We start from the raw sequence: 27,781 nt of genomic DNA on the forward strand, positions 1-27,781 counted from the left end.
TCGAGCACATTGCTGCCCCCTATATGTCAAGAGGACAAATAACACCTTTTCTGTTCAAATTGCCAACCCGCCACAGTAGCGTGTGTGTTGATCAAATTCACCCGCCACTTCAAATATTTACCCGCATTTGGCCGGTGGCGGGTGCTAATTTCCACCCCTGCCTGTAACAGGGCGTGCCGCTCGTGACCTTTCACCTGAAGTGGCGTTTTAGCTTCCAACAAACAATTAGCATATCATATCGTTAGCATAATGCTGCTATGAAAACAATGACACGCAGTATTATTTAGCTTTTAAAAGGAGAAGCTTTGACTGACGGTAATTTTAGCGGTTATATGTGTGCTTTGTTTGGTTTATTAGGCAAAGCAAAGTTTGTTTATTTATGGTTTTATGTGAGTGCACTTCTCAAGCAGCTGTTAGCTATTAGCTGTTGATGAGACACTTAAGCTAAAGCTTCTGAGGGCGAAAATGAATTATTTCGTGTCTCTGTCACGCCCGCCGCTTTTAGATATAAATAATTTTCGAATAGAAAGTTCAGCTGGCCACTTAGGTGCTCATTTTATTATCTACTGGCCTTACCCTACAGATGTAATTACAGCTCCAGTGAAAACATAATTGCCTAAAGATATTTTATGCCGCGGTGCAAAGATATCCACAAAGAGATGTGACTCAGTCAAAACAAAAGGAGCTCCACATGAATGCAGCAGCCAGCAGATTCCCTGCAAGCTGGTGAGTAAGAGCACAACGCATGAACCATTTATATGATGTTGGAGAGGTGTTCATTTAGAAGGCACAGCCACAGTAACAAAGTTTAGATGTTGGGTGAGTTTTACAGGGTCAGATTTCAGCCTGGGCCCATAGGAGGGGTTGGAAAGTTAAAGGTCTGATGTTTCAACTTGTCATACAAACTTGGAGCTTTTAACTCAACAGCTCAAGCTAAAAGAAACAAATCCTTGCTGTTTGACTGGTTTATATCGGAATATTTCAGTGCATTTCACATTACTTGATGGCAGAGCTGGATGGAAAAATCAGGTGAATGCCTCAGCCATGTTTTACTTCACGTGGAAAATGCCTTCGGCCATTTTCGGAAACTGAGAGAATTGCTCAGATTTAGTTTGCAGTCCTTCTAATGTTGTTAAAATATATAAATCTCGACCAGTTTGACAAAGAACTTAGCTGTGAAGCCATGACACTAGAAATACCTTCACTTGTGTTTTTTATTCTTATTATTTTATAGGACTGTTGTGTTGTCTGTGTCCGAACTGATCTTGTGCATCTGGAAAGCCCTTGTATCACTTCAGAACCAATATAGGAAGTGACCAATAGCTCTGGACTTGAACATACTCTAACTGCTCAGAGATCACAGTGCAAGATTTTATTGTGGCCATGTAGCTCTGATAGGATTCATATTAAATGGAGATAAGCGGGTACCATATTGCCTTGTGAAATTCTAATCTTGTAAAGGGCAGCTGAATTAATTTTGACTGAGTCATGAAAAAAAAGAAGGTGAAAGGAAATGGAAATGATGATTGTGGTCCCGGCCAGCTCCAATCAGCCCTATGGTACCTGGCCCACATCAAAGCATGTGGGGAGCGGCTCAAATTAAAAAACTGTCAGGTTTTTCCCTAGTCAAAGATTGTAGGTGTCAGTCTTTCTCCTCTTCGTGTTAACTCAGCAGTTGGCAGCAGTTTGGGTTTTATTAGCTGAGTGGTTTTAATCCCACCTGTTATCTTAACTCTTCCTGTAAAATTTCATTCTATAAAGTTGATTCTGTGTGCGAAGCAAGACATCTTTATTCAGAGAAACAAAGACATGTTGAAACTGTGCTTCACTGGAATCTCAGTGGTTCCCATTAATCAGTGGTTCAGATCGAGTGCAAGAAACCCAACACTTTATCATGGTTTGTGTGGTACATTAATTAATGGTAGAACGACTTTTGCTGTGAATTTTGCCATGCTTTTAAGGATTATTTTTAACAAACTGCCGTATTGATTGAAGTCTGTATTAAAACCCAGAAATTTAAATACAGAGTTGCTCTTTAAGCCTTCCTTTTCGTTAAAAGTACCTCTTAGATGTAGTGTGCAAAGTACTGAAACCTAAAATAGGGACTCAAGAAGCATGTCAACCCATAACAATATCTGTAAAGGAATTATGCGTTTGTGCCCATGAATAAAAAGATAAAGTCAATACCTGGAATAAAGTTAAGCGTAGATCAGGATGTGGCTCTTTGCTTCCATGCAGACCAAAACATAAAGTGGAAATTAATATTTATGTATTTATAACCACGATAACGATCACTAGTTTTAGCAGTTTCTCTGTTTAATTTATGCAAATAAATGAACAAAAATAATAAAGTGCTATTTCACACACATCGCAAATCAGAAGTGACTGAAATAAGGCGTTTTACAAAAATATGGTAAGTCATTCTGCTAATAATACAAATTGGAATTAAAGGCTTTTCTTTGATAAAAACTTAGTGAAAATTGAAGTAAATGAAAGCCTCTGCCTTTTATTACAAGACATTCAGTGAGTCGCAATTAAATATTTAACAAATGGCCTCATTTTTATGTTCATTTTAATAATTCATCAGGATGAAGATACATGCTTTATTATTTTAAAGTAAGATACTTTAAGGGATTTATTTTTACCAGTAAATGTCAACATTCTAAATTTCAGAATGTAACAAACTATAGTTTTTTGGGGGTGTAGTATTTATTTAACTCTTTCTGTTGTCCTTATTTGAAATTGAAGTTGTGTTTTGTGGCTCTGGATAAAATTTATCTAGTGGAAAAAAGGGCAGAAATGGCTCCTTTGACTGTAACGGTTACGTACCCATGAACACTGTTTTTCTGTTAAAAGTGAAACTAATACAGAGGTTCTTTATGGTCTGAAAGGGCTAAATCAAGTATCTAACTTTCACCTCTCATCCAAATATTCTAAAGCCCAACTTGATGATGTTCAAATGAACAAACTGCTTCAAACCAGTAATTCCCAAACCAGTGGCTATAATGTTGACATGCATTAGATCATCTAAATAGATGTGAAATGGGAGGATTGATACTGAATTAACAGCTGAAAGAATGAATGAAATGACGTTTTGAGATTTTTACAGATTAGATTTCTGCACTTTTCGACCAGGCTCTTTGATTTATCTCACAATTGCTCTCTGCTGCCACTCTGTGTGCAGCCTACAGTCCTCAGACAAGAAGTGCTACTGGCTGTTTGGTGTTTTTTTTAACAGCTTCAGGTTTTTGACTCTGCCTGAGGAGCTCATTCTGTCCAAACCACTATATTTCCTTTTAAACTGCTTTTTAAAAATGGATTTTAATCTTTGCAACATTGCTTTTTTTTTTTGGACATGCACAAATAAGTAAAATTTAGCTACAGCAAAGTAATAGGTTTTTGCAGGGTCAGAGGTTATGGGATAATCTTTGGTTTGACTTGAATGAAAGATGGATTTAACCGAATGTTGAGACGTGTTGGAAACAAGAATTGTGCCTGTAATATTTTAGAAAGAAGTTAAAAGAGACTCTGATACATCAGTGTAGGTTCTGTATTTCACATTGTTTTATTCCAGGAAATCACTGACTGAAAAGGGTTTTTTTTTTCATGCTACCTGCTTAATATCTTACAGATCCTGTAGGGTCAGGGCTAAGACACAATGTTAGCATTCAGTTTGTGTTGAGAGCATTGTGCTGATTTTCAGTCCAAAATATCAGCAGAGTAATTTACCGAGGAGTTGGCAGTTTCATGCAGAACACAGCTGGTCGGAGTGCTCATGGATGTCACAGATAATTGAGCTGCAGTCATTCGACTCTGCAGCTTTCTTTGTTGTGAAACAGCCGAAGCTCTTTGTGTTACCAGCTTTGATGAAGGCTGAGCTTGTTATTAGGAGTTGTCTCTTAATAATGGCATATCAATGCAGGATAATGATCGCAGTAAATGTAAAATGCTGTTTTTAAAAGATAATTATAACTTAAACCCTAAGTTTTATGATGTTTATATAGCTTTGGTCAGTTATTAGTCAGAAATTAAAGAAAGTAATGAAATTATTGACCCTTCCGTACTTGTAGACATACTTTACAATTTACTGACCAATGTCTAACAATGTTTTGAGTATAGTTGTAGTTTATTTACACATTATTAGTACGTGCAACAAAAGTAAATATCACAAATTAAAAGTTTTCTAAGAATTTTTTGTTTTATCTGAAATTCGCACTATTAGTTCACTGACCAGGTCCTCATGTACAAAGGATGCGTACGCACAAAAAGTGGCCCTTTTCCACACAAAACTGCAGATGTGTCAATAACTGAGGTCAGCAACTGAACGGATACAGGCAGAACACGACTCCTCACCATGAACTAAAACTGGGCACAGATCAGAACAGAGTTCCTACAAGATGATTCTTGGAAACTTAAAGTGTCATCATGTTGGGCCAGAAAATCTTCGAGGTCTCTAAATGCTCGCTCTCTTAGCACTGTGTCGTTTGCAGTAAAAACAATCATCATCTAATAAGGCTAAACTCCTTTGTTTTTAAAGTCTTTTCAGCACTTTGCATATGTTTCCACTCAGACACTGCATACATGTGAATGTATTAACTGTTGGTCACGTCTCTGGTGTGTACCAATATTGTTCTCACGTCATTAACAGTTTCCCAGCATACCCTCACTAAGGTTCCTAGCAAATGGGGTATTTCAGAGGGAGCTGGCAGACCAATCAGGTCTGTGCCAGTCGACCTTGAGCCGAGCCATGCCATCTGTGTAGGATGGAATTATCCATGTCTGCCATGTACGTTGCATTAATGCAGCTAACTAACATTCATTGTTTTCTGTTCCCAACCATGAACAGCATGGTTAGGAACAAGATACAAGCTAACATGTTGTGGAATGGGAAGCTTCTCGGTGAATGAATTAATTTAATTGTCTTGATATTGGTCCCCCATTGCGCATCAAGCTGCGTGCTCCCGAGCATCATCCTGTCTTTATGGCATCTTTACTAGTCAGTGGTTCAAGTGACTGACTTCCTGTTTTTTGCTGGTTAAAACACAGTTTCAGAGCATCCTACCAAGCCCCTGAGCTCCTCTGTGTTTACAGTAATGTTAAAAAAGTACATCCGGAAAGTTTGAAATGCCTCAGTTTCAGAAGTGCGCCCCTGGCATCTCTCATTATTTTTGATCGTGCAGCGAGGAGAATCACACCTATTTGTATTTATTTGCCTTTTTAAATTGAAGCATACCAAAGGAGGTGTCTCGTGTGCGTCAATTCCACATCCATACAAAGGAAATGTGCGTGGATTCATGCATATGGACTGTTTGATTTAGCTGCATTATTTTGTGCGTTCGCCATGTTTCAGTACGAGATCTATGGTCACAAACTTCGAATTAGGCAGTGAAGAAAAAATCAGACTACTGAAATGTAGTTTTTTAACACTGATATTAAACACATATTTCAAAGAGAATTCAGTTGGCATTAGTGATAAGCATGTACAAATAAGTGCTAAAAATGACACAAACACAACAAATAAACAAACATGTCAGATCTTGTGGCCAGCAATAACTGTCCACACCTGCATAGGAACTATTAAACGTCACCTTCACAAGCTTTACACAGCTTTGACTGTAGTGTTTCTCTCATAAACCCATCACACACTCATACTGAGCTTTCTGTTGTTATTTCACAGAAATAATCCATTAGGTGTTGTTTGACTCTCATAGAATATGTCTGTTGAAAAAACCCCATGGGACCAGTCTTCAAATTAGCTGTTCACAAAATGTGCCCCCTTCCTCATTTTATAACTTCTAGAAACTGTTCTGCCAATTCTGGCATCCACTTGTGTGACAAAGGCAGCATGGTTATCCGACAAGAAGTTTGATGCATAATGAGATGGTATAGTTGATCAGTTAGCCTGTAGTATTTAGAATATTTTAGTATGTGGTAAACCACTAAAAATAAGAAGGCTAAATAAAAATTTACTTATCAAACTCCACAATTATGAACAAGTTTTTTCAATTTTTGCAAATTTCAATACTTTTAATACAAAGACTTCAGCATATTAATATTATCAAAGGAAGTAACTGTATGAAAGGAACAAGGCTTGTTAATGTGAAATGGTCACGAGTTTCAAGCCTTCATGCAGAATTGCATAAAACAGGCTACCTAATAAACATCACTGCATGGAAACAAAACCTCTTTTCAAAACTGCTCGTGAACACAGTTCATGGCTGCATCCATGAATGTGAACAAAAAGCTTACCATCCAAAGAAAAGATGATTAATAAACAAGATGTAGGAATTCCGCCTAATTTCCTGAGCCTCTGTTCATGCACGATAGGCTGAGGGAAAATGGGAAACTATTCTGTGGTCTTATAAATTATGAAAACTGCCTCTTTCAGGCGGAAAAGGAGAAGGGCTATTTAGCTCAGTTCAAAAATCAGTTTCTGTGACAGAGAGTCAGGGTATAAATTGCAGATGGTAGCGGTCACTTACACATCAATGCAGAGACCATTAATAAGAAATGACATACAGATTTTGGAGCAATATGTCTTACCCAGACAGTGTTATCAGCTTGTATTGCTAATGATAGTTAGCCTAGTCATTGGGCAAAACAATTTGCAAATTATTTTTGCTTCCTTGGCAAAGTTGGATGTGACGTCATTCCCAAATCCATGTTTCAGAGTTAAATGAAAAGCAGTAGGTATTCAGAATCTTTTTTCTTGCCATTAAGATAAATGTTATTCCCACCTACTGGTTATTTTAATAATTTTTTAGCATTTTCCTTTAACTCTGACTTTAGCATTTTCCTTTAACTCTGAAATTTTCGAAAAATTGATAAAATAAGACTCTGCACACTGATGGTGGGGGGTCATTAAAAACTATGTGAATGATCAAGCGTCAGCACCAGAAAAAACTGATGTAAATTTTTTTTTCATTTTACAAGCATCAGTGTGTGGAGGGGGCGGGACTTAAAACTTATTCCAGAACCAGCATGCAGGGAAGCTGATCCTGTTCTGTCTTCAACTACCATGTTCCAGTTGGAGGCCTAAATATATGGTCTATGGACGCTCTGCATTGTTTTTGTTTGTTTGTTTGATTGTTTTCTGTGCCACAGTTCTGGATGGAATTCTAAATTGACCTTAGATGTAAGTGTCCCTGTGTTGGTCCTGTGATGGACTGGTATCCTGGTCAGGGTTTACACGCCTACCCCTTCTCTTGCCTGTTGACTGTTTGTATAGGCTACAGCCCCCCCGGTGACCCAAAGCGGGTGCAGAAAATGAAGGAGAGAGGTTCTGTCTGGATAGTGATGTCACATTTTGAAGGAAAATAATAGGCTGTGTGCCAATGGGCTGTCAGGTTACTATATAGCACAAAGAATAATGTTCTTGCTAAAGCCTTCACTGTATCTCTGTGTCCTTCTGAAGCCTGCTGCAGCAATGGTGGAGAGGAAAGTCCCCGCCCCTCCTCTCCCCTACTACTGCTGCCTGCGGGGTTCAGCCTGCTGTGATGACCATTAGCGTCTGGCTGAGGCAGCAGGAGATAACATGTGATTTAAGGCCCTGTACCCCAACGCAGCCAGAGAGAAATGGCCGTCTGCTGCTTATCTCCCCCTTCGCCGTACTCCACACACTTTTACATTAGGCTCCCCCTATTCAAAGCCATCTGTCTTCCCAGTCAGGGTTTGATAAAACCTCCAGTGTTCTTTAGGACGGGGAGGAGCAGGAGACATACACCACCACACCACCTGCATACTTATACACAACAATTCAGAGGATCATGGGGGAAATTGACAGCATCACACTGAGTGAATACTTTATCCAGACTGACTTAGAACCTGGGGTGACACAGTGGGACTCAACAACAACAGCTGAGCACAACACACACGATACTGTACCTGGTTACCTGGTTGTAAAAGAGAAACTTGTGTGTAATATCACCTCTGGACTAATTTCAAATCAATGAGCTCGGTGAGATGAATGTAGCAGAGATAATAATTGCCTTTGGCTGCCGTTCATGAACCATTCACAAAAAGCACCATACACTAATCACAGCAGGTGCACTGATGAAAGCTGTGAAGATGTTATCATGCTTAAACTGGGGGGGAGAGCTCTCATGTCAGTGAAGGCTTCTTACCTCTGAACAGTTCAATGTCAGCGACAGGAATATTACTTCTACCTATAGCTGAGAAGGCTTTAGCTTGTCCATACACCGCTGATTAAATCTTAATGCCATAACATATTGGGCAGCCTCCAGCTGAAAAAAGGATTACTTCATCCATCTTGGGTTTGCAAATGTGAGGAAATATCTACCATCTTTAGGGCACGAGAGAAAAATGCCTGTTATCTTAAGGAAAACACACCAAAGATCCAGAGAAGATTGGATGTAAAGACTGAGACAGTTAAAATCAGCTGTGGCGCAGGGTTGTGTAATTGCCTTGTGCTTCTGTGGTACCCACTGAGGAGGCTATGTGGGCAGTGGCTGTCTTCCTTTGGTCCCTGCACTGCAATTATGGTGTCACCGTGTGACAATAGAATAGCCTTGGCAGCAACTAAAGGACAGAAAGTTCTCTTGTCTCAAACTTGACAAACTAAGACTACTTCATTTTCAATTGTCATTTTCTTTCCATATCCCTCTCTTCCATCTCACTCTTTTATGTGCTTTTGCTTCCATTAACCTTTGTTCCATCCAAACCTGAGGGCCCAGCACAAGTTAAGAATTACAATTAACTATATTGTGTAGGTTAATGCAGTTCTCTTTTAAATTATGACTCAAGTCTGTAGGTCAAATCACCACTGGAAGAGCAAAAATGTAGGATTTGTTGTCATCTCTGTGAGAAGTGAGTAAGCACATAGCAAATCTCCTTCAAGTGACTATTTTAATGAGTCCTTAGACTTGCGGTTACAGATTTGTCACAGCTTGTTATCCTGTATGGCTTATATGATGTGGTTAGTTGAAAAGTGGTTAGTTTAAAAAGTAACAAAATAACCTAAAAAAAGAAGCTGGGAAAGAAAAAGACTTGTCATATAATCAGAAACATGGACAAAAGTTATTGTGGGTTTTATAAAGAGGAATGTTTGATACTTCAAAATCATTTAATTAAATAGATTTAAATTTGATTGTATGTAATCTATAAAATCTTTTTACTGTATAGTCCTTAGCTTTTGGTTGTCTAAAATTGCCAAATTATTGTCTATAAATGTGAAAACAAACTGGGTAATAAAATAATTGAATTAAACTAGATTGTTAAACTGTTAAGACAGTTTAATTCAACACATTTTTCATTACATTATATTTTGTTAAGACCAGCTAGCTTTTTGTAGCTGTCTTGTTAACAGCTTGAACTGCTATGATTGGTCCACTGCTTGCTAAAAAGTGCAGGACTTTGGGTTTAGTTACTTTAGTTGTTTAGATCAACAGAACTCTGTATTCAATGGACCACAAAACAGTCATAAACTGCCACACTGTGTCCACACAGCTTTCCAAATCAATAAATCCGTCATTTAAGGAATATATCAGCTAATAGTGTCATCTAGCAATGTCGTGGTAAAATGGTGAAACAGAAACAACTTTGCTTGGTGATTTTTATAAATTCAATATCAAAAATGTCAAGCCGCAAATCCAACGGGATTGAGACAATTCTTTGCCGTAGTGAAAAGACAGCACAATACACCTGTCTCAAAGATAAGTAGAAGCTTTTACACAGCCACGGCACTTATCAAAAACATTTGTCCTACAATGGCGCCAGCCTTTGTTAGAGCTGTATCAGTGAAAAGGGCAGTTTGACCCGGCATCAGAATATAGTCAGACACATATTCCACATGACAATGTTGTCATGTCACCAAATTCTGTTTTTCCCTTCAACACGAGTCAACCTTTACAGACTAACTTTATCATGCATTGTCAATCTGTCACTTTACTCTGTAGCAAACTAGTTAGTTTTTATCATATTTTAAAACACTGTTGTTTGTTGGCACTGTATGCTAGGTATTATCAGTCTATGCATACAGATGTGACGCTGGATGAGGCTTCTGGGATTGCATTATCACCCATAGCATCAGCAATGAATGCGACACCTGTGACAAAAAGCATACTTCCAAAAGTTCACAAGCTGTTGAATCGGTTCAACACCATACCTATATCAGCTACTAGTCGTGAGATTTTTATTTGTTTATTTTTGTCCCTGTCATCAATAAAACATTTTGACAAGTTCAGTAATGAGCGCAAAAAGACTGAACAGTTTGAAAAATGGATTGCATTTCTAAAGTACTTTTCTGGTTTTGTTGACCACTCAAAGCGCTTCTACAAAACAAGTCTCATTCACCCATTCTCTCGCACAGCAAATTGCGGCAACGCGGAGTTTAATGTTTTGCCCAAGGACACTTTAATATGTGGGCTTGGGAGACTGGGATCAAACTGCCAACCTTCCGATTGGCAGAAAATCACATTTCCTCCTAAACTACACACAGATGTTTTGGGGATTGCCAGACACTTCAACCAGGATGATAGCAGGGGAAAAAACAGTTCTTTGGCAGTATATATGGGACAATGGTGAATGTCTTTTTTTTTAATGTATTGAACAATTTTTGTGTCCTGATTATATGTCAGCTGTAATATTACATCATTGTAGTAGTGTATGGGCGGCTGATCGGTCTGATCAGTTTTAAATAGCGTCCATGATCTCATATCACACTGAACATTGGCTGAAAAAAAATCTGACAAAGCATAAAATGGCCCCTTTAAAAAAAAAAAAAAAAAAGGATTTGGATCTAAAATCTAATGTGAGCCTAGTTGGTGTTTTTATTTCACTCCCTCTGCAATGAAAATCTTTCTGGTTGCCAGTTGGCACCTCACCAGTAAAAGACCTATTCATAAAATTCTCCAGCTTTGACAAATTTACTGCCAGGCTTCATAATAGACCTTCTAACGGGCATGGATTCAAAAAAGAGGTTTCAATGTCAGCTCGATTGTACTTCTTTTAATCATGTGTTAATTCAGGCACATGTATCTGACTTTTCCCCAAAATTTATCCAGCTTATATTAAAAGATGCAGGTGTTTAAGGAGTCTTGAATGAAAGGTATTACCCATAAGCCCTTTTATGGATAAGCCCTTACTTTGCCAACCATGTTAGTCATCAGAGTAATTCTACTGAGAATATTTTTTCCATCACTTACTTACTTTTGTTCGTGTTTTGGGGGGAAGATTAAAGAAAAGTGCTTTTTGGCATTTACCGAATGCAACTGTTTGATTTTTAGAGGATAAATTAAAAACTGTTTTGTTATTATCATTATTATTCGTTTCTTTTTTTAGGTTGTCTGCCTTTTTTCTAACTCCATCTCTCTAAAGGTGGTTTGTGTTCATTTGTTTGTGAAACATGATCAGGTATGATTTTCAGAAGCCTGATCTAGCGTGGTTTTTATTTCTTACATTTTAAGTGGATTTTTTTTTTTTTTGAGTGAAGCCCTCGGAGTCTGGAGAAACAATTAGACATGCTGTTAGATTATTGCCTCAAGCAGCAGTCTCCCTGTGATGATGTTCTCACCATTGACCTGACTCTTTGCTCTCATCTGGGGTGCAACGCAGTTTCTCAGGTCGACTGTGGAAACAAGGTAGTTACCCTGAAAGATGTTCTCCCACCACATAAACCGAATCCCTGATTTTACTACCTTATTTCTCCGTCACCCTGAGCAGGCTGAATGTGCCGAAGTAGCCGATCTGAAATGAAATCGTGAATCTGGGTTCTCAGTCTGCATAGAGAATTATCAAAGGCTCTTGTTGACATTTTCTATCCTGGCAGGCTCGTGTTCACACAGGCTTTAAGACTGCAGCCATTGTGCCGCTGCACAGCGTTCCTGTGTTGCAGCCCTTATTGGCTTCTGCCCCACTGCAATCACCATTAGCACCGTGTGAGTACTTTGCAGTGCTTTTAAATACGGTGAATCAAAAGAGAATCATTTTTATTTCTTTAATTTACTACTCTGTTCAATGTCTGATTTGAATCATGTAGCTGGCTTTGTAAAACCTGAAGATACAGAAAACTTTCAGCGTCGCGTGTTGAAGCAATAATGAATATTGTGTCTTTGCATGTTTTAAAGCAAAGAGCTGTGGTAAAATATTGTTAAAAAATACAAGAAGCTGAGTGTCCCATGATGGCAAAACAAATGTGTCAAGGCCGATCCTTCCAAAAACCAATATTGCTGTAAGCTTTCCCTATTTATTTATTCTCTTTTTTATTAGATGATGGTTTAAAAAAGCACATCTTAAAGTTTCAGATGGTCTCTTTAGGCCAGATGTTTGGTTTTTACCCCTTTCATTCTGTGAGTTAAACAGCTTTCCAGCAAAATAAATACCTTCACCGTTCCGTGTCTTTATCTGTTCTGTGTATGTGCAGATAGTTCTAATGACATAGATAAGTTTCAAGATTACACCAAAATGATAGACCCCACAAGATGTCCAAAAAATGCTGTAGCCTATCATCTGATCCCATACGGTGTAAAGTAATATTAGTTTTATACTTATAAGTGTGAACAATGACTACTTTCAGTGTACTTTATAACATAAGCTGAGGCCCAATTCACCGCTTTGTGTTTTTGCAAGCTCCCACCGAGAATGGTGTCCCAGACTTTTTTTTTTAACGATCTAAGGTGAAGGGACAGGGGGTTTGTAGTCCTAAAAAGAAGAATGCAATATAAAATGAGAATTGATTTGTTCATCTTTTCATTCAAGTAAATGTATGCTTTTTAAATTTCTTCTATAAGTCTGTTAACAGCAACTTAGTCATTAACACCCAGAGGATGAAGCAATTTTCATATAAAGCGTTGGATTTTTTTTTTTATGCCAACACCTCATGTATTCTCTCGTAGTTTCTCTCCTCCCATAATGATCATAAGGAGCAGAAGTCATGTGGCACAGTCAGTGATCTCACCTGTTCCCAGATCTGAGTGGGCTTTTAACTCTTTATCACAAAGAGCAGTCAAATGCATATATAATGGTAGTTGCTCAGTGTCAGAGCAGACAGCTGTAAAGCTCTGCAGTGAGTGGTTTAAACTGCCAACCAGATGTCCACCTATTAGAACATTTACCATAAATGCTGTCTTAGCAGAGCAAAAAGCATTATCAAACATTCACCCACCCTGATCATGTGCTTTTTACTCTGCTCCCATCTGCTTGGTCTTGCAGAAGCCTCTACGTTTGCTCCAGCAGACATTGGTGGAGTTTCTTCCCTGAGGCAGTGACCCCATTGAAGATCATACTACCGAGCTAAGCACCATTGCTCTCAATACTGCTCTATTGGCGTTCTTCTGCACTGTGAAAAGGCTGTATTTTTCATGTTTCAGTAAAGTTGCATAATACAAAAGAAGCTGTCAACTACAGTTTGAGTGTTACTTGTATGTGTGTGTCTGAGTAGAAATATATATATTGGGGAGCCTGAAAGTGAACAAATGGGTGAGCTCAAGGTTGTTTTTATTTTTTATCCCACCTGCCTGATCCCTCCAGTTTGCCTGTTGTTAGCTCTGCAGGTTGTGCATTGGTCTTATTTCAATGTGCTCATGACACAGCTGTTTTCCAGATCACCTCTTCTGCCTTTGTAGACAGCTTTTAAAAAGGTATCCTTTCTGTGTTTCTTCCACGGTGTAATTTCACTCTTGACTCTCATTATAGTCAGCATTAAATCACATTTTGCAAGTGTTTTTCTTCTCTAATCAAAGCTGTAAAAGAAAATGTTCTGATAATAAAACATTAAACAATATCACTGGTAATTGCAGTTTCAGTAAGAGTTTTAAAATAAGAGCACATACTGTAAATTAGCTCAACTCTCTCACATGGTGTTCATGACATTTTAATTTTCGTGCCTTTTAATAAAAGCAGTGTCACCTCGACTGTCATCCCCTCTCAGCACGAGAGCAGATTGAAATTATGTGCAAGTATTTATTAGACTGCGTGAGCACGCTGTTCATCAGCTGCACAGCGGGGGTTATTTCACTCCCATGTTTGACAGAAAATTCCAGTTATTCGTATCATCCCAGATGTTTGATAATTTACTTAAAATCCAACATAACCCTAGTACCCCAAAGCTAACAAGCTCCCTGGATAATCATAGGTGGAGGCTCAGAGGTTTGCATTAACAACATCAGCCTCCATGCAATGTGAAAAAGTTCCTGTGTTACTAAGACAAAACAGCTCCCTAATAATCTAATGAACTAAATATATAAGTACACATTATTACCTCAAACTCATTAGTTTTTTCCAAGTTAAAGCCAAATAAAAGAAATGTATATAAGTAGGTAGCACAGGTGTTGACTTGTTCTTGTGTAGGCAACAGGGATGACTTTTTTCCAGCTCAACACCAGCAGACCTCAAAAACAGATGGCCAGGAATATTATTCTAATTCTAAACTTTACTATTATTCTTTACTAAATAATTGTTTACAGTCTGTGGGTCCGAAGGAAAGTCAGTGCGGTAGCCTATGTAGTCTGTTAAGTGTCACAGATATGAACAGTAGGTTGTGAAATGATAGTGATAGTGATAATGGTGGTTAAGGTTGTTGCTTCAATGCAAGGTGGTTGCCAGATCGCCACCCGGCCTCGGGCCTTTCTGTGTGGAGTTTGCATGTTCCCGCAAACCTGAGTTTTCTCCAGGTACTCCCATTTCCTCCCACAGACCATAAACCTGCATGTTAGGTTCATTGGTAACTCTAAATTGTCCCTCGGTGTGAGTGAGAGTGTGAATGGATGGCTGTCTCATTTGTTTCCGTGTGGCCCTGTGATGGACTTGTGATGTGTCCAGATTATATCCTGCCTCTTGCACACTGACTGCTGGAGATGGGCACCAGCTCTCCACTGATCTTGAAGGGAGAAAGTGGGTGAACAAAATGGATGAATGAATGAAAATTTTTTTTTCATGATTTCTAATTTCTAAAAATCTTCATTAACCCTTACTGGTCTACCTGTAATCCTCATTACAATGGTATATGTTCTTATAGTAAAGTTACAGATTCTGTTCCTATGTATACCTTGAGATTTAATGTTGTATATTGGCTTAATAATCCCTTAAAGTGCTAAATACTAGATATTTATTTACCTACAAGTAATCCAGGATAACATTTAGTGTTTGCTTTTTTTAGAATCTGAAGCTATTTAATATTTCCCTTAAATTATCTGAAATGGAAAAATGTCCAAACACTGTAGTGTCAGCTGCTTTCTAGCCCAGTTTTCAGCTCTGTAATTTAATTTATACACATTTCTTCAAAATTCAACTCATCACATTTGATACATTTGAAAACATCTTTATTTCAAGACTGATGACCTCCCTAAAAATGAGATTTGAAGAGGTTTAAAGTCACCTTAGTTGCATAGCAACTTGCTTTTTCAAAAACAATTTCTAATGACTTTGACTTTTGCTGATATACATAAATATACCATAAGCCTGCAGCAGATTGTGATGGCTTCATACTGTATCTGTCAAAACAGCTTGAATAATGAGATGCAAAGCAGTAATGTGCAGCACTGTGTCTCCAGATTGTCAAAGGATTAACTTAGCTGAGCTTTTATTCATCCAGAGAATGTTTTTGCTGAGCAGGCATGTTCTTTTGCATACGTGTTTTTTTTTAGCTTTGCTCTGCTTTAAAGTCTTGATTCCCGTAGATTCTCAGCAGGAAACTGCCCAGAGCAACAACACTTCTCTCACTTGTTGAGTTTTACTTAAACAATCTCGAGTCAGAATTGCTGCTCAAAAGTCCCTCAGAAGCAGAGAAGTGCAGCATCCTTTTGTTGTATGACAGGTTTTTTTTTTCCAAGTTGGACTGAAAGAGCTAAAAGTTGTTTGTCTAAATGGGGAAGACGAGACAGAGAGTAAGCTTAAACGGCCCTCTCTCAATAAATAATTCATAACCAAAAATCAGGGTTTCCAGTTTCCAGTCCCAGCCCATGAGAGCCTCACTCTTTTTTGGTATCTCCATGTACAATCTTTTTTTTTTTTTGTACTTTCTTGTGGGTCACCAAGTTCAAAACGAAAGGCTATAATCCAAATCAACTCATCTTTAAGAGTCTTTGCTCTATATACTGAGCACAGCGGAAGCAGAGAAAGCTTAAGTACACAAAGATTTCATGATCAATATCCCTGAGAGTTGCTGTCGAAGCTCCTGTGAGATGAGGTAAAGACAAATCTGCTTTTTGTGTTTGGGGGAAGAAAAAAAAAAGGTTAAGAGCTGGGATACAGAGAGGGAGGAGGGGAAAAGGCAGCTGGAGCAAGAGTTAGATTCAGAGAGTTCACCATCAAGTGAACAGCTGGGCTCCATTGGAGATAAATGTTTGGGGAGGCACTCTGAATAATTTATATACGCCAAAAATAAAATCAAAAACCTTGTTCTCGCTGCTAACAGATAGATGAGTTCCCTGGAATCTCGGGAGAGTCGCAAACAAAGTAGTAGGAGTGGGGACTGTGCTGGGATATGCACGTAGGCGCTTTTCATCCAGCTGCCACATGTTCTACAAGATTTATAACTCCTTAATTAACATTCAGATTTCAGCATGGAATAAATTGTGATTAATTTGGCTTTACAGAATAGACAAAATAACATTTGTGTGTGTGTATACTCAATGTCAGGCTAAGTCTGGCCAGAAGTGATGATCTGTAACCACAAAATAAATACTCCATTTAATTGTCAGTAAAAATCTTTGCTCGAGAAGTTGTTAATTACCAAAAATTCTTCTGGAAGGTGTTGATGAAGGGATCCGAGATTATAAAATAATACACAATTGATGGCAAACAAATGTAGATACCTTTTTATACTTAAAAACAACTGACACCAGCTGAGGGTTTGTTTCATATATTTATGGTCTTGAGGGAAAAATACCTTTTTTTTTTTTTTTTTTTCTTTTTTTTTTGTACACCCTCATAATATATACTACTTCTGGTACTGTAGATATAAGGTCCACTCAAGGCTGAAGAAGGCCCTTGGGCTTGTTACCCAGCACATATCAGCGAGGTGCAAATGGGATGTCTTGACCAACAGCAAGCTTGATAGTCTCATAAATTTTCTTACCACTGGTTCTGACCTTTCAGACATGCCCACAAGAAATGGATCAGAGTGTCTAAGACTGCCCTCTACACATCTAAAATTATATTAGTTGGGCCTTAAGTCTTGAAAATTCTCTGCCACACATCTGACTGGTGGTTGTTTTTTTGTCGTATGCCACTAAAATTTTGCATATATCATCTATGCAAGATTTTTTTTTACCCATTAGGGCTGCCTAACATTTGAGGTTTAGTGGTTGCATGTTGAGTTGTCTTATTTACACCTGCCCCAATTTACAATAACATTTCTTATAGTCTTTATTTTCACATTTATTATAAAATTCTGTGACATTCGATGCATTTTCATTTGATCTTTCAGTTTTTCTTTATCTGATCCACATATTTTTCCATATAGCAAAGTCACATTCGGAATAATTTCCTCCGAAATGCTCGGTTTGAATCATCGTTCACTGTCATGGTCTGTGATCCCATCTTCAAAGCTTTAGGAGAAATTAAAGTTATTCTGCTGCTTCTAATTTAAATCTTCTTCAATGTCCGTAATTCAAAATTTAGATAAAAAATATAAATAAGAATTCATGGCAGAACTTCTTGATAAATGCTCTTATAATCAGATAAACAGATCTATCTTAACATCTGATGTGTTCTAAAATATACAGTACTGTGCAAAAGTTTGAAGCAGATGTGTGGAATAAATGCTGTAAAAAAACATTTTTTTCTTCTTGAGCAAACAGAAATATAGCTAAATCAAAAATATTTGGTATGCTTTTAAAGCAGTATTATTCTTATGTGTAAGTAAGTAAAAAGTCAGGGATTTTGAAGGGTTGAAGTCAAGTGTATCATTAACCCTTTATCTCAAACAGGTGTTAATGGTTTTTATGAAACACTGTCATGACCTGAAACAGAAACAGCTAAGTCAGAGGCCTCAGGCTTGTTAAAGAGCAGTCAAACTTTGCCATGGTAGGTTTGTGGAAGACAGTTTTGTTACTGGTTACACACATGGTATCTTACATTAGCAAAGTGTTTCCCAGTCAAAGATTTCAGAGCAGACTGAGCTTTTAATGTGTGTTGTTCAGGCTCTTTCGAAACCTGTGGGATCCAGGTACACTTATCTACAGCTAGGCTAAGTCTGGCCAGAAATGATGATCATGGAAGAACTGCAGCCCAAAAGCCAAACCTCATGCATGGAGACAAGATCGAATAACTCAACTATGCATCAAAACATATGATGAGTCAAAATGTGAAGTGTTGTAGCAGAAATCAGTTTGTTTGGTGACGGGATAGAGCGATATAATGGTGTGGCTGCATGGTGGAGGTTCCCTGCAAATTTGGGACTGCATCTCTGCAAATCATCAGGATTTATGTTGTCTTTGATGCAGAGAAAAACACAGAAATATTTATCACTTATCAAAAAAACCTATCCAGAGAGAGTCTGATTGGCCACAAATGTATTCTGAAACAGGATAATGATGATGAACAAACTAGCTTCACTTTAAAAAAAAACAAGAAAGCCCTGTAAGTGATGTATGACCTGCGCAGAGCCGTGATGTCAACATCACTGAGTTGACACATGAAGAGTCGGAATAATCTGAGCCAGCCTGGAGTCTACAAAGGGTCTGTGGTTAGTTCAAGATGTGTGGAATAATTTAACTGCTAAGATCCTTTGTGGAAGCAAACGCAGAAGAACTGATTCCGTTTTTAGGGCAAAGTCTGATCACACATCTAAAACTTTTGCACAGTGCTGTACTATATCAAACACAATGTTTTAAGCATGTTTATATATTAAAGTATACTTTGAGTGTAGAGGAAATATCTATCATTGGTGTGTTAATAAAAAGGAATATCTTAGTTCCACTTCAAATGTGCCTTTAAAACTCTGCCATTATATTTTACTGTGTTGACAGTCCAATCTGTCCTTTTAAATATAATACTTGTTCATATCAGTACTCACCCCCTCCCCGCCCCAACACACACACACAAAATAAAAATCCCACCCTCACCCCATTTTTAGCTCAAGCAGATAAACGGCAAGCAGACCATGAAATGTGGCAATCAAAGCAAAAACAGAGAAAAATAAAAAACAAGACCAACAGTCTCAGTTAGCAGTCCCATGAGGAGCAAATGCTCTTCACTCAACATGCAAAAAAAAAAAGAAAAAAAAATTATTTGGTAGACGGAAAATGGGATTTCACCATTTAGTGGGACAGAAATCATTTCGGTGGGAAAGCTGTTGGGGGAAATGCTGCATCATTTAATGGGTTCAGTACTCGGCAGCATCAAGTTTACCTCGACTTTCATCACTCTGAGCTTCGGTTTATTTACCTCATTTGTATGTAGACGCCGCCGTTCTTTTAGTTGAACTGTGGCTCCGAAACACCTCTAGGTCCAGTTGTTTTCCACTTAAAAAGCATCGAGGAGTGATAATTAGCAGCCCTGTTTCTATCACAGTTAATTTCACAAAAGACCATGTAATTGCTATGTTGTTCCTCTGTGCAAAAATGTTGCAAAAGGCAATCAATCAAATTATTACTGTTGTTGTTTGTGCACCTTCAGGTGACTGTTAGACAGCCCTATTAACAATCATAGGCAGAAATTAAAAATGTGACAAGAGGCCATAACTCCAACTCTATAGGTTGTCGTGGCCAAAAATCCTAAAAAATCAGTCCTCAAAATTTGATATAAACATTTTAATTATTGATTCTCTCACTCGCATACAGATGACTTTGAGCTGCTTTTTGATGCCCAGTGATATTAAAAGCGTGAAATATTTTCTTTTTTTTTTTTTTTACAATAGAACAACATAAAACTCATTTAGATTTTACAAAACAAATGACAATACAATTACAACAATCTACTGTAAACCTATATACTTAGAAACGCACTTTTAAGAGCTGAAAGCAACTGTCCAAATAGTCTCAGAAATTGCAATTCTATTACAGATTTTGAGACCAAAGCTGCTGAAATGAAAATTCCTTTTCAGCGGAGAGGTTATTTTATATCTTTTATCTCGTCAGTCTGTCAAAGAGCCTCGCAGACACAGAGAGAATCCTTAATGTTAAGAATATCAGACCTACTATCGTTTCCACTGAAATACTTTTCACCACGGTTTAGTTGCAGTTGTTAATGAATGCTTATATAAATGTATGTTCTTTTGTTACACACGCCACATGTTTGTATTTGTGCTTCACTTTGACAGTTGATAAGATCAGATTGTTGTTGTTTTTGTTGACCTTTATGACCCCATGCATGATTTGGTTTATCATGTTCTCATGTGCTGAAATATTTAAAGAAGTTTGAACTGTCTCTGTAGTTCTTCTTAAGACTTCAGGGCATGTTTGTTCCTTTATGCTTGAAAATATCAAACATTAATCTGTTTGCAGAATGGATGCTCTCCTTCTGTTGTTAATCATCCATTTCAGCCGTTTACTAAAGAGGCATGAAACTCAAAATCGTTGTTTTGTTTATATCTTAGAGTTGAACAGGTTTACAGCTGTAGCAGGTTCACCATCCTGACTGCATGTTTTTATATTTTTTGTAATAAATAAAATCATAATCTGAGACTGGGGGAAGATAGCCACGACACAATTCAGGTGGATTCTCTCAAATATTTTGAGAGAATAACGGTCAGATTTTTTTTTTTTTATTGCATTCAAAACTGAAGTGACAGGACTGCGCACCTCTATGCCTCTCATGGAAATAAAGCACCATACAAAAGTCCAAAAAACATTTTGGAGACTCCCTTATGAATGCCACTTTCCAACTAGTTGCAGCTCAGTGGGATACCACCTAAACCAGAAAGAGTCGGCAGCAGGACACCTTTTAGTATCCAAAGATAACAAACCAATGGGCAATATCACTGCAGCTAAAATACACTTCATGAGATGGACATGTAATCATTGTTTGCTTAAAAAGCAGGTTCATAATATGATATATATAATATTTATATATAAAAAAGAAGGAAGGAAAGAAAGACAGAATGAAAAACAGGAAGCAAGGAAGACTGCGTTTTATTGCATGAGTTGTGAAAACACATTACAGTGTGTTTTATTGATGATACTTGCATGTGACATACTAAGTAAATATTTTAGCAAATCTTTTTTTATGGACAAGAGTTAATACCCATATCTGGTTTCTGCAGATTCATTATGTTTTACTGCATGTTGCTGCAGCCTGAAGATATAGGTTGTAGTTTCCATGAATCACTTCTGGCTCCGACAGAATCACAAACGGTGAATAAAATAATAAATATAGAAAAATATTTACTCTTTTTAATGCGGAGGTTAAATTTATGTAAGAACCTGGTGACCTCGTACAGAGTTCTCAGTATTTAATGTTGCATAGCTGTAGGAGTCAGACATGTTGGCATATATTTCTTCAGCCTTTTTTCGACTAAGAACTTCTTGTCAAGTCATTAGAGGCACTTTAACACAAAGTTTGGGGTCAAAATTTGAATCCAATCAGCTGCAACTCATCAGATAAATGTTGTTCTTCCTCCTTTAATAACCAATGCAGGGTGATTTCCTAAGAGGAAATAATAGTAACTAAAAGCAAGTGTCTCAGTTTAACTATATTGTGGGGAAAAAAATGTAACAACTGCAGAAATGCCTTGAAGCGCTATCAAATGCACATTACTAATATGTTAATTAGTGCTGGATCATCCTATTCACTGTGGAGTCTCACTCCAACATTTGTTTATTTTTATTTTCTTTTTTGATTTAGCACATTTACAAGAAAGGTCAGACAGAGAAATGAGATGCAAGTTATTTTTTCCCCACAAAAAAAACAAAATAAACAAACAAAATATTTCCAGAGGGAGAAGATAATTAAAATAAATTCAACAGCGTGACCCCTAATAAAAACCTGCTCACGTGTAAATGTGTCTGCCTGTACTGAAATGTGAAGATGTTACCCTGTAGGCAAGCACACAAATCTGATTATCAAATAAACCTGGATTATTGGCAATATCAGATTACTGTGAAAAATGTGAACGCTTTAATCGAGCTGTTAACTCAGTAAGTTTATCAGCTGCAGGTCTTCCCTCTTGTCGTGTGTTGAGTTTGTCCTTTCCACACTATCAATATCACATTTGGCTACATTTTCCCTCTCAGCCTCACAGGGTCACTGAGCCATTTAAATTTTCAGATGCTTAATATTGGATTTTTGCACCTGAGGGAGAATGCAAAATGATGATTTATTACAAGGCTTTAACTGCTGCCTCTGCTGGGATCCACTGAAACTGGATCACCGTCTCAGTGTGGTCCAGAATTCTTCTGACAGCACTGAGAGATTCTCTTTTGATGCCTTAAATATTGTTTTTGAAACGTTTCTTCAAAAAAAAAAAAAGATTTTTTCTTTAACCACCTTAAATCTCTCGGTCTCGTAGGGTCTCCTTTACATCCTCCTCCTCTCTTCCTGTGATCTTCTGGGTGTGGGATATATGTGTATTCAGCTGACAAATGAGAATCCAATTATTTGATCTGACACTAAAGTGCTGACTTCACAGCGAGGCTGTACGTCTGCAAAACTCCTGGGCATGAAAGCCTGTCTTACGGGGTCATTCTTCTAAGATTAGTGTGTGTCAGCACATGTAATTACTTATATCAATCAAAAATACTTTATACGAAACGATTATTAAAAAGTTGTGGATGTAAACAGGAATAAATTGCTTATTTGGACAAGATGAAAGGAGATTTTTTGGTGTTATTATATTAATGTTTTTGTCTCATTATGTGGGTTGTTACTTGTTGTGTCTTTTAAAGTACGCTAAAATAATCTGCTCAGTTTGACCTAAAAATTGGGATTAAAAAAAATCCTCATTCACCTAAGTGAACTGAAACAAATCTTGGCTATCTTGATTAAAAATTTCTTGTTACTTAAAACTCAGTTAGTTTGGTTGATTTGAACTTCGACGTTTATTTCAGCTTGATTTAAAATAATAAATTGTTAAAGCCTATTGTGTTGAAGTTTAAGTTAATTTGAATAAGTTCATTTATTGAGCTGTTTAGGGAAATTGTTTAAATCTTCAAATCAATTATAGGTCCATGAGTCTGGCTTTTAAAAATAAATGTATTACCTGACTGAAATGAAATGATGTTACTTCAAACATAACTAAAGCAGCCTGTTGAAATAACTTTGTCTCGGCACTGGATATTTGCTCAGCGTTTAAATAATCTTTAGCTCACTTCAAAAATTATTGGTTGAAGCAAATCTTTGACACTCAGAATATGTTTTATGTAAAAACTGTCTCAAATTCAGTAAAAAAATAAAAAGTCTAGCATTCCTTGATGAAAAGCACAGGCAGAGTTTTAAACTAAGATCGTCTTACGATGAAAAGGGGCAGAACTTTTTGGTCAAACCTTGTAAATGAAGTTATTCACAATCTGATGCATTCTTGATTAATTTCACAAAATTAGTGGAGTACATGTTGAGGATGACTGTCAGCTACAACCACATCAAATGTTAGCTTAGCATCTGTAAATTTAATTAAATTATAGTAATTTTTGTGTTTTGCTAATGTTGATTAGCTGCGGTGGCCATCTTTAAGTGGGTTAACTGGTGAATCACTTGTAGATGTACCTCCAATAATTACTTTGAGAATTTCATTCAAATCTGTCTAGTGGTTTATTAGATATTTTTCTAACAGACAAGCAGGATTGACACCTACAGAAAATGAAGCAAAGATCTTGTGCGATGTGCAGAGATCAGATTATATGTTGGGGATGATGCTCGGCTACAAACACCAGATTTCAGGTCAGTATCTGTAAACCCTGGCTGAGTTCTAGCAATGTTGGCTGTGGCAGCCATCTTGATTTAGGTTGACTACAACAGTTATTCATTGTAGCTGTTTAGTACATCCTTTGGATTGGTTCGTGAGATATTTTGCTAACAGACAGACACAAACGCACACGCAAATGAATTTTTGCAAGCTATGTGCAATAAGACTCAGTCCAAATTAACTGCTGTGCCCAAGTTCAACATAATATAGCACCGTGTAGTCTGACTTTTTAATAAAAGTGTCACTGAAAGATATTGCACATTGCCCCAGGGGGAAATATGTAAAGTTCCAGCAAAATGATCGTTTTAAACTTTGAACAATAAAAAGTTGCAGTATGTTACCAGACATGCTGTATTCTTAGTTTGGTTTTATGTTTAAGTTATGGTGTTTCGGGATGTGATTTCCAATGTTCTCCAGCATGAATGTAGGTCATTGTGATGGGTTTTTTTTTTTTTTTTTTCTCAAAAATGCATTAAACATGTTTTCTGTAGATAAATCTTACAAATATTTCAGATGAATTCTACCAGAACGTGCTCTTTTAAGCATCAAAATCAATCATTTGTGATTTAGGAAAAATAATTTGTCAGATCGAGTGAATAAACTGATTGATTTAATTAAATTAAAAGTGAGATTCTTTTAGAATTATAGCTTGAAAATCTTTTACATTCTTTATAAAGTAAGAAAAAAAAACAGCTTTCTCAACTTGGAATCCTTTTAAAATCATCTACTCATTACAGCCTTATAAACAAAGGAGAGCACGACTGTACAATGCATAAACAAGAAAAACAGGATAATTAGCAGCCAGGGGTGCATATGTCCATTTGGTTTAAATCTTCCATCTGGCTGCTAATTTGTTTGTTGTTTTCTGTTGTTTCTGTTTTGTATATTTGCGCTCCCTTTTTCTCTTTTTATTGCTGTGTGCACGCTGTGTGCACGTTGAACCTGCATCTTCCTGATGAAACGCTGCTCTCAACCAAGACAGGCAGTGTCCCTCCTCTTATCTATTTATTGACTCCTCCTGACTCATACTTTTCCAGGTACCGTCCGTGGGGTGGGGGAGGTTGTGGTGCTCAGTTGGCCAAGTCATCTGTCTGCTGAGACAGAACCCCCATTTTGAGTCTCGTCCTTCTTATCCACCGTTCCCTGATCTCCCCAAGAGGACTGAAGCCTTCAGATCTATCCACACACTCTTATCTTTGATTAAAGCCATGTTGTTCTGGCACTGTCCTTTGGTACTGAAATGTTTTTAGTGCTAAAACAAAAAAAGTGAAATCATAATAAATTGTTTTTGTATGAAAAACTATAGGATCAGACCAGAATGTGAACAGGTACAGTATGAATATGGGTTTATAGATGGTAATGAAATATACAGTCTGTATAATATTACCTGACTTATAGTCGTCCCACTTAGCTGGTTAGTTATTTTTAGGCTGAAGTCAAAAGCTTGTGGTTATTAACTATTAAACTAAAAGCTATTTTCCAAAGTATGCATTATTAACACTAATCTCCAGAGGCTGATATGAGGCACATTATCTCCTCATTGCTCAGGCTGCTGTCATCTTGTCTTTTTAAATTTAATTTCCCCTCCCTCTTCCAGCTCTTAAAATGTTCCTCTGACTTCTCTTCGGTTCCTTTTGTGTAGCGAAATTATCTGACTTTGACCACGTTTCATTGGGAGATAAGCCAGAGATCAACCGTAAATCAATATATAGGAGCTTCCTGGCAAATTTATATATCTGTGAAAACTGAACATGATCACATCTTTCTTTTCAATCTCTTTCATCTTCAAAAAGCCACCTGAAGACTTAAATACAGAAAAAGTTAGGTGAAGAAGTGGCCTCTTCTGTTTTATCCTTTTGGAATCAGTTTGTTAGGAAGATTTAAGCTTAAAGGGATAGTACAAATCTTTGGAAATTGAGTTTTGTGGAAGGTTTATGAACAATTAATATCTTACATGTTGTAGATTCCTCTTTGAACTTCATCTTAGATAAATAGTTAAATTCTGTTTGTTGTTCCAGGGCACTCTCATAAATGAGATTTTTAATCTAAATGAGTTTTTCTCTTGTTAAAATAAAGTATGCAGCAATAATACATTCTAATCAGACTGATGAGCTAAAAGCCGAGGCCGGGTGGGTTCAAAACTAAAGTGGATTGCTGCCATCTTGGAACAACTCCATTTTGAAAAATATGGTGGTTTATGCTAATGCCATTTTAGAAACATTTACACTACTGTGAATTTTGCAGGACACAGTTATTCACATAGAAGTTCATGGTTCTTTACAAACCCATATAATGGCACCAACAGCTAGCTGTAGCAGTTCCAGTGCAACCTTTAGCATCTCTGCCAGAATAACCATGTAATGAGCTATGGGAAGGTTTATAAGGGAAGTGAATTAAAGAACATAACAGTATTTAAGGCCTCAACAAGTGACGATAAGGAGTAAAAAAAAAGTTGATGATGAATAACTATATTAAAGAATAATCTGTAAAAAAATAAATAAATAAGCATTTGGTCCTGGCCTTGCTTGTATTAGTGGTTATCTTGACAGATGAAGATGAAACTGTTTCTTCAACCTGGGTTTCTTCAAATGTCTATCTACAACAGGTCAGATATTAGCTGTTTCTTTCCACAGAACCCTACTCTGAAAAATTTAAATCTCCTTGAACAGTCCGAATTGTATAAAACTATAGTGTGTCTCAAATTAAAGTTAAGGGGGGGGTCACAATACTCCTCTGGTCCCCTTTTAATCATGACAGAGGCTGGTATTGGTGCTCTACAAGTTTCCCTTTAGTACCATTTGACAATAATGGAACATTTTCTTGCAGTAGTCTCTCCCATAGCCACAGATTGCAGTGCTTCCAACTTTAATTACCATTTATTTGTAATTATTATGATGTAGAGCAGTACTGTATCTTAGGAGGTCAGTGTAGTTAGGGGGGCTCACAGTTTGTTATTCCAGTCCTTGTTCAGTATTCAGTACTGAACTAAATTTCAATAATTTTGTCTTAGAAATATAATGAAATAAATTCCTTTTAATGAGGACAGGCAGAGCTGATAATTTGACAAAAACAAGGTGGTCCTGTCAGTTTAGAGGAATTTTAGCAGCATATCAGGATCTACCGCAAACCATCTGCTGAGGAAGGAATAGTTCAGACCATATGTTGTTTTATTTATCTATTTCCTGACGGTTTTAACTGCACTCACTTGTGTTTTGGGAGGCTTCTGTTATAATCTTTCTTCCAAATCCCAATCTCCACCCAAAGCCTGATCACTCAATCCTCACAGACACAGATTTAGCCAGTGTCTTAGCTGAAATGTTTGATTGATTGAGCTCATGATGGAACTCAACCTGAAAAAAAAAAACAAAAGTCAGGAAAAAAAACATGTTGTGGCCAAACCCTCATTCTGAAAGACTTGCAACCTTTGAAAAGTTCACCAACTTTGTTTGTGAAGGCTAAGGGCTACTGTCAAATCATCAAGTGCATAAAGGGTCTGATGCTGACATTTTAACTCTGTTATGTGCCCTTTCTGTCCACATTTTCCTGCTCAGAGATTATTGCAAAAAGTGTGAAGCATAAAATTTATTATTCTGCCTCATAAATCGTGAACAAAAGGAAACTGGATTGAGTGAAGAAGAAGTATGAGAAAGAATTGTCTGAATGACAGCATGTTGTTACTTATTGTTATACTATAAATATGGTAATTTGCTGCACATTTCTAGAGTTGTTTTCAAAATGAAGTCAAATTCTGCTAAGAAATTATGATAGTTGCTTTTGTGATTTTTGGGAATGGTACTGAAATGATAAAGTCAAAAATAGAGCCAGCAAAACAAAGAGAAATCTGAAAAGACAACTGATTTTATGCGTTGTATCTAGGCAACCTATGTTGTCACAAAGCTATCCTTTTAATCTCTCATGAACCCACACACTCAAACACTACAGTTCTAACTTTAGATTTGACTGATTAGGTCTTCGGTGGTTATA

The 27,781-nt window shown here is 37.2% G+C and overlaps 1 protein-coding gene across 2 annotated transcripts in view; it reads left to right on the forward strand.

The window, feature by feature from the left end:
• The first annotated feature begins 161 nt into the window (after positions 1–161).
• The window catches only part of gphnb (gephyrin b), a 161,101-nt gene continuing 133,481 nt past the window's right edge, over positions 162–27,781 (forward strand). Inside the window, exons 1-2 of one of the 2 annotated variants that reach the window (XM_025005028.2) lie at positions 162–315; positions 584–726. In XM_025005028.2, coding sequence (XP_024860796.1) covers positions 696–726 — 31 coding nt within the window. In that variant the 5' untranslated portion in view covers positions 162–315; positions 584–695. Of the gene's footprint in view, positions 727–27,781 lie in introns of both variants that reach the window. The other variant, XM_025005027.2, reaches the window with a different exon arrangement.

Source organism: Kryptolebias marmoratus, linkage group LG19, assembly GCF_001649575.2.
Source record: "Kryptolebias marmoratus isolate JLee-2015 linkage group LG19, ASM164957v2, whole genome shotgun sequence".
NCBI classification, from domain to species: Eukaryota; Metazoa; Chordata; class Actinopteri; order Cyprinodontiformes; family Rivulidae; genus Kryptolebias; species Kryptolebias marmoratus.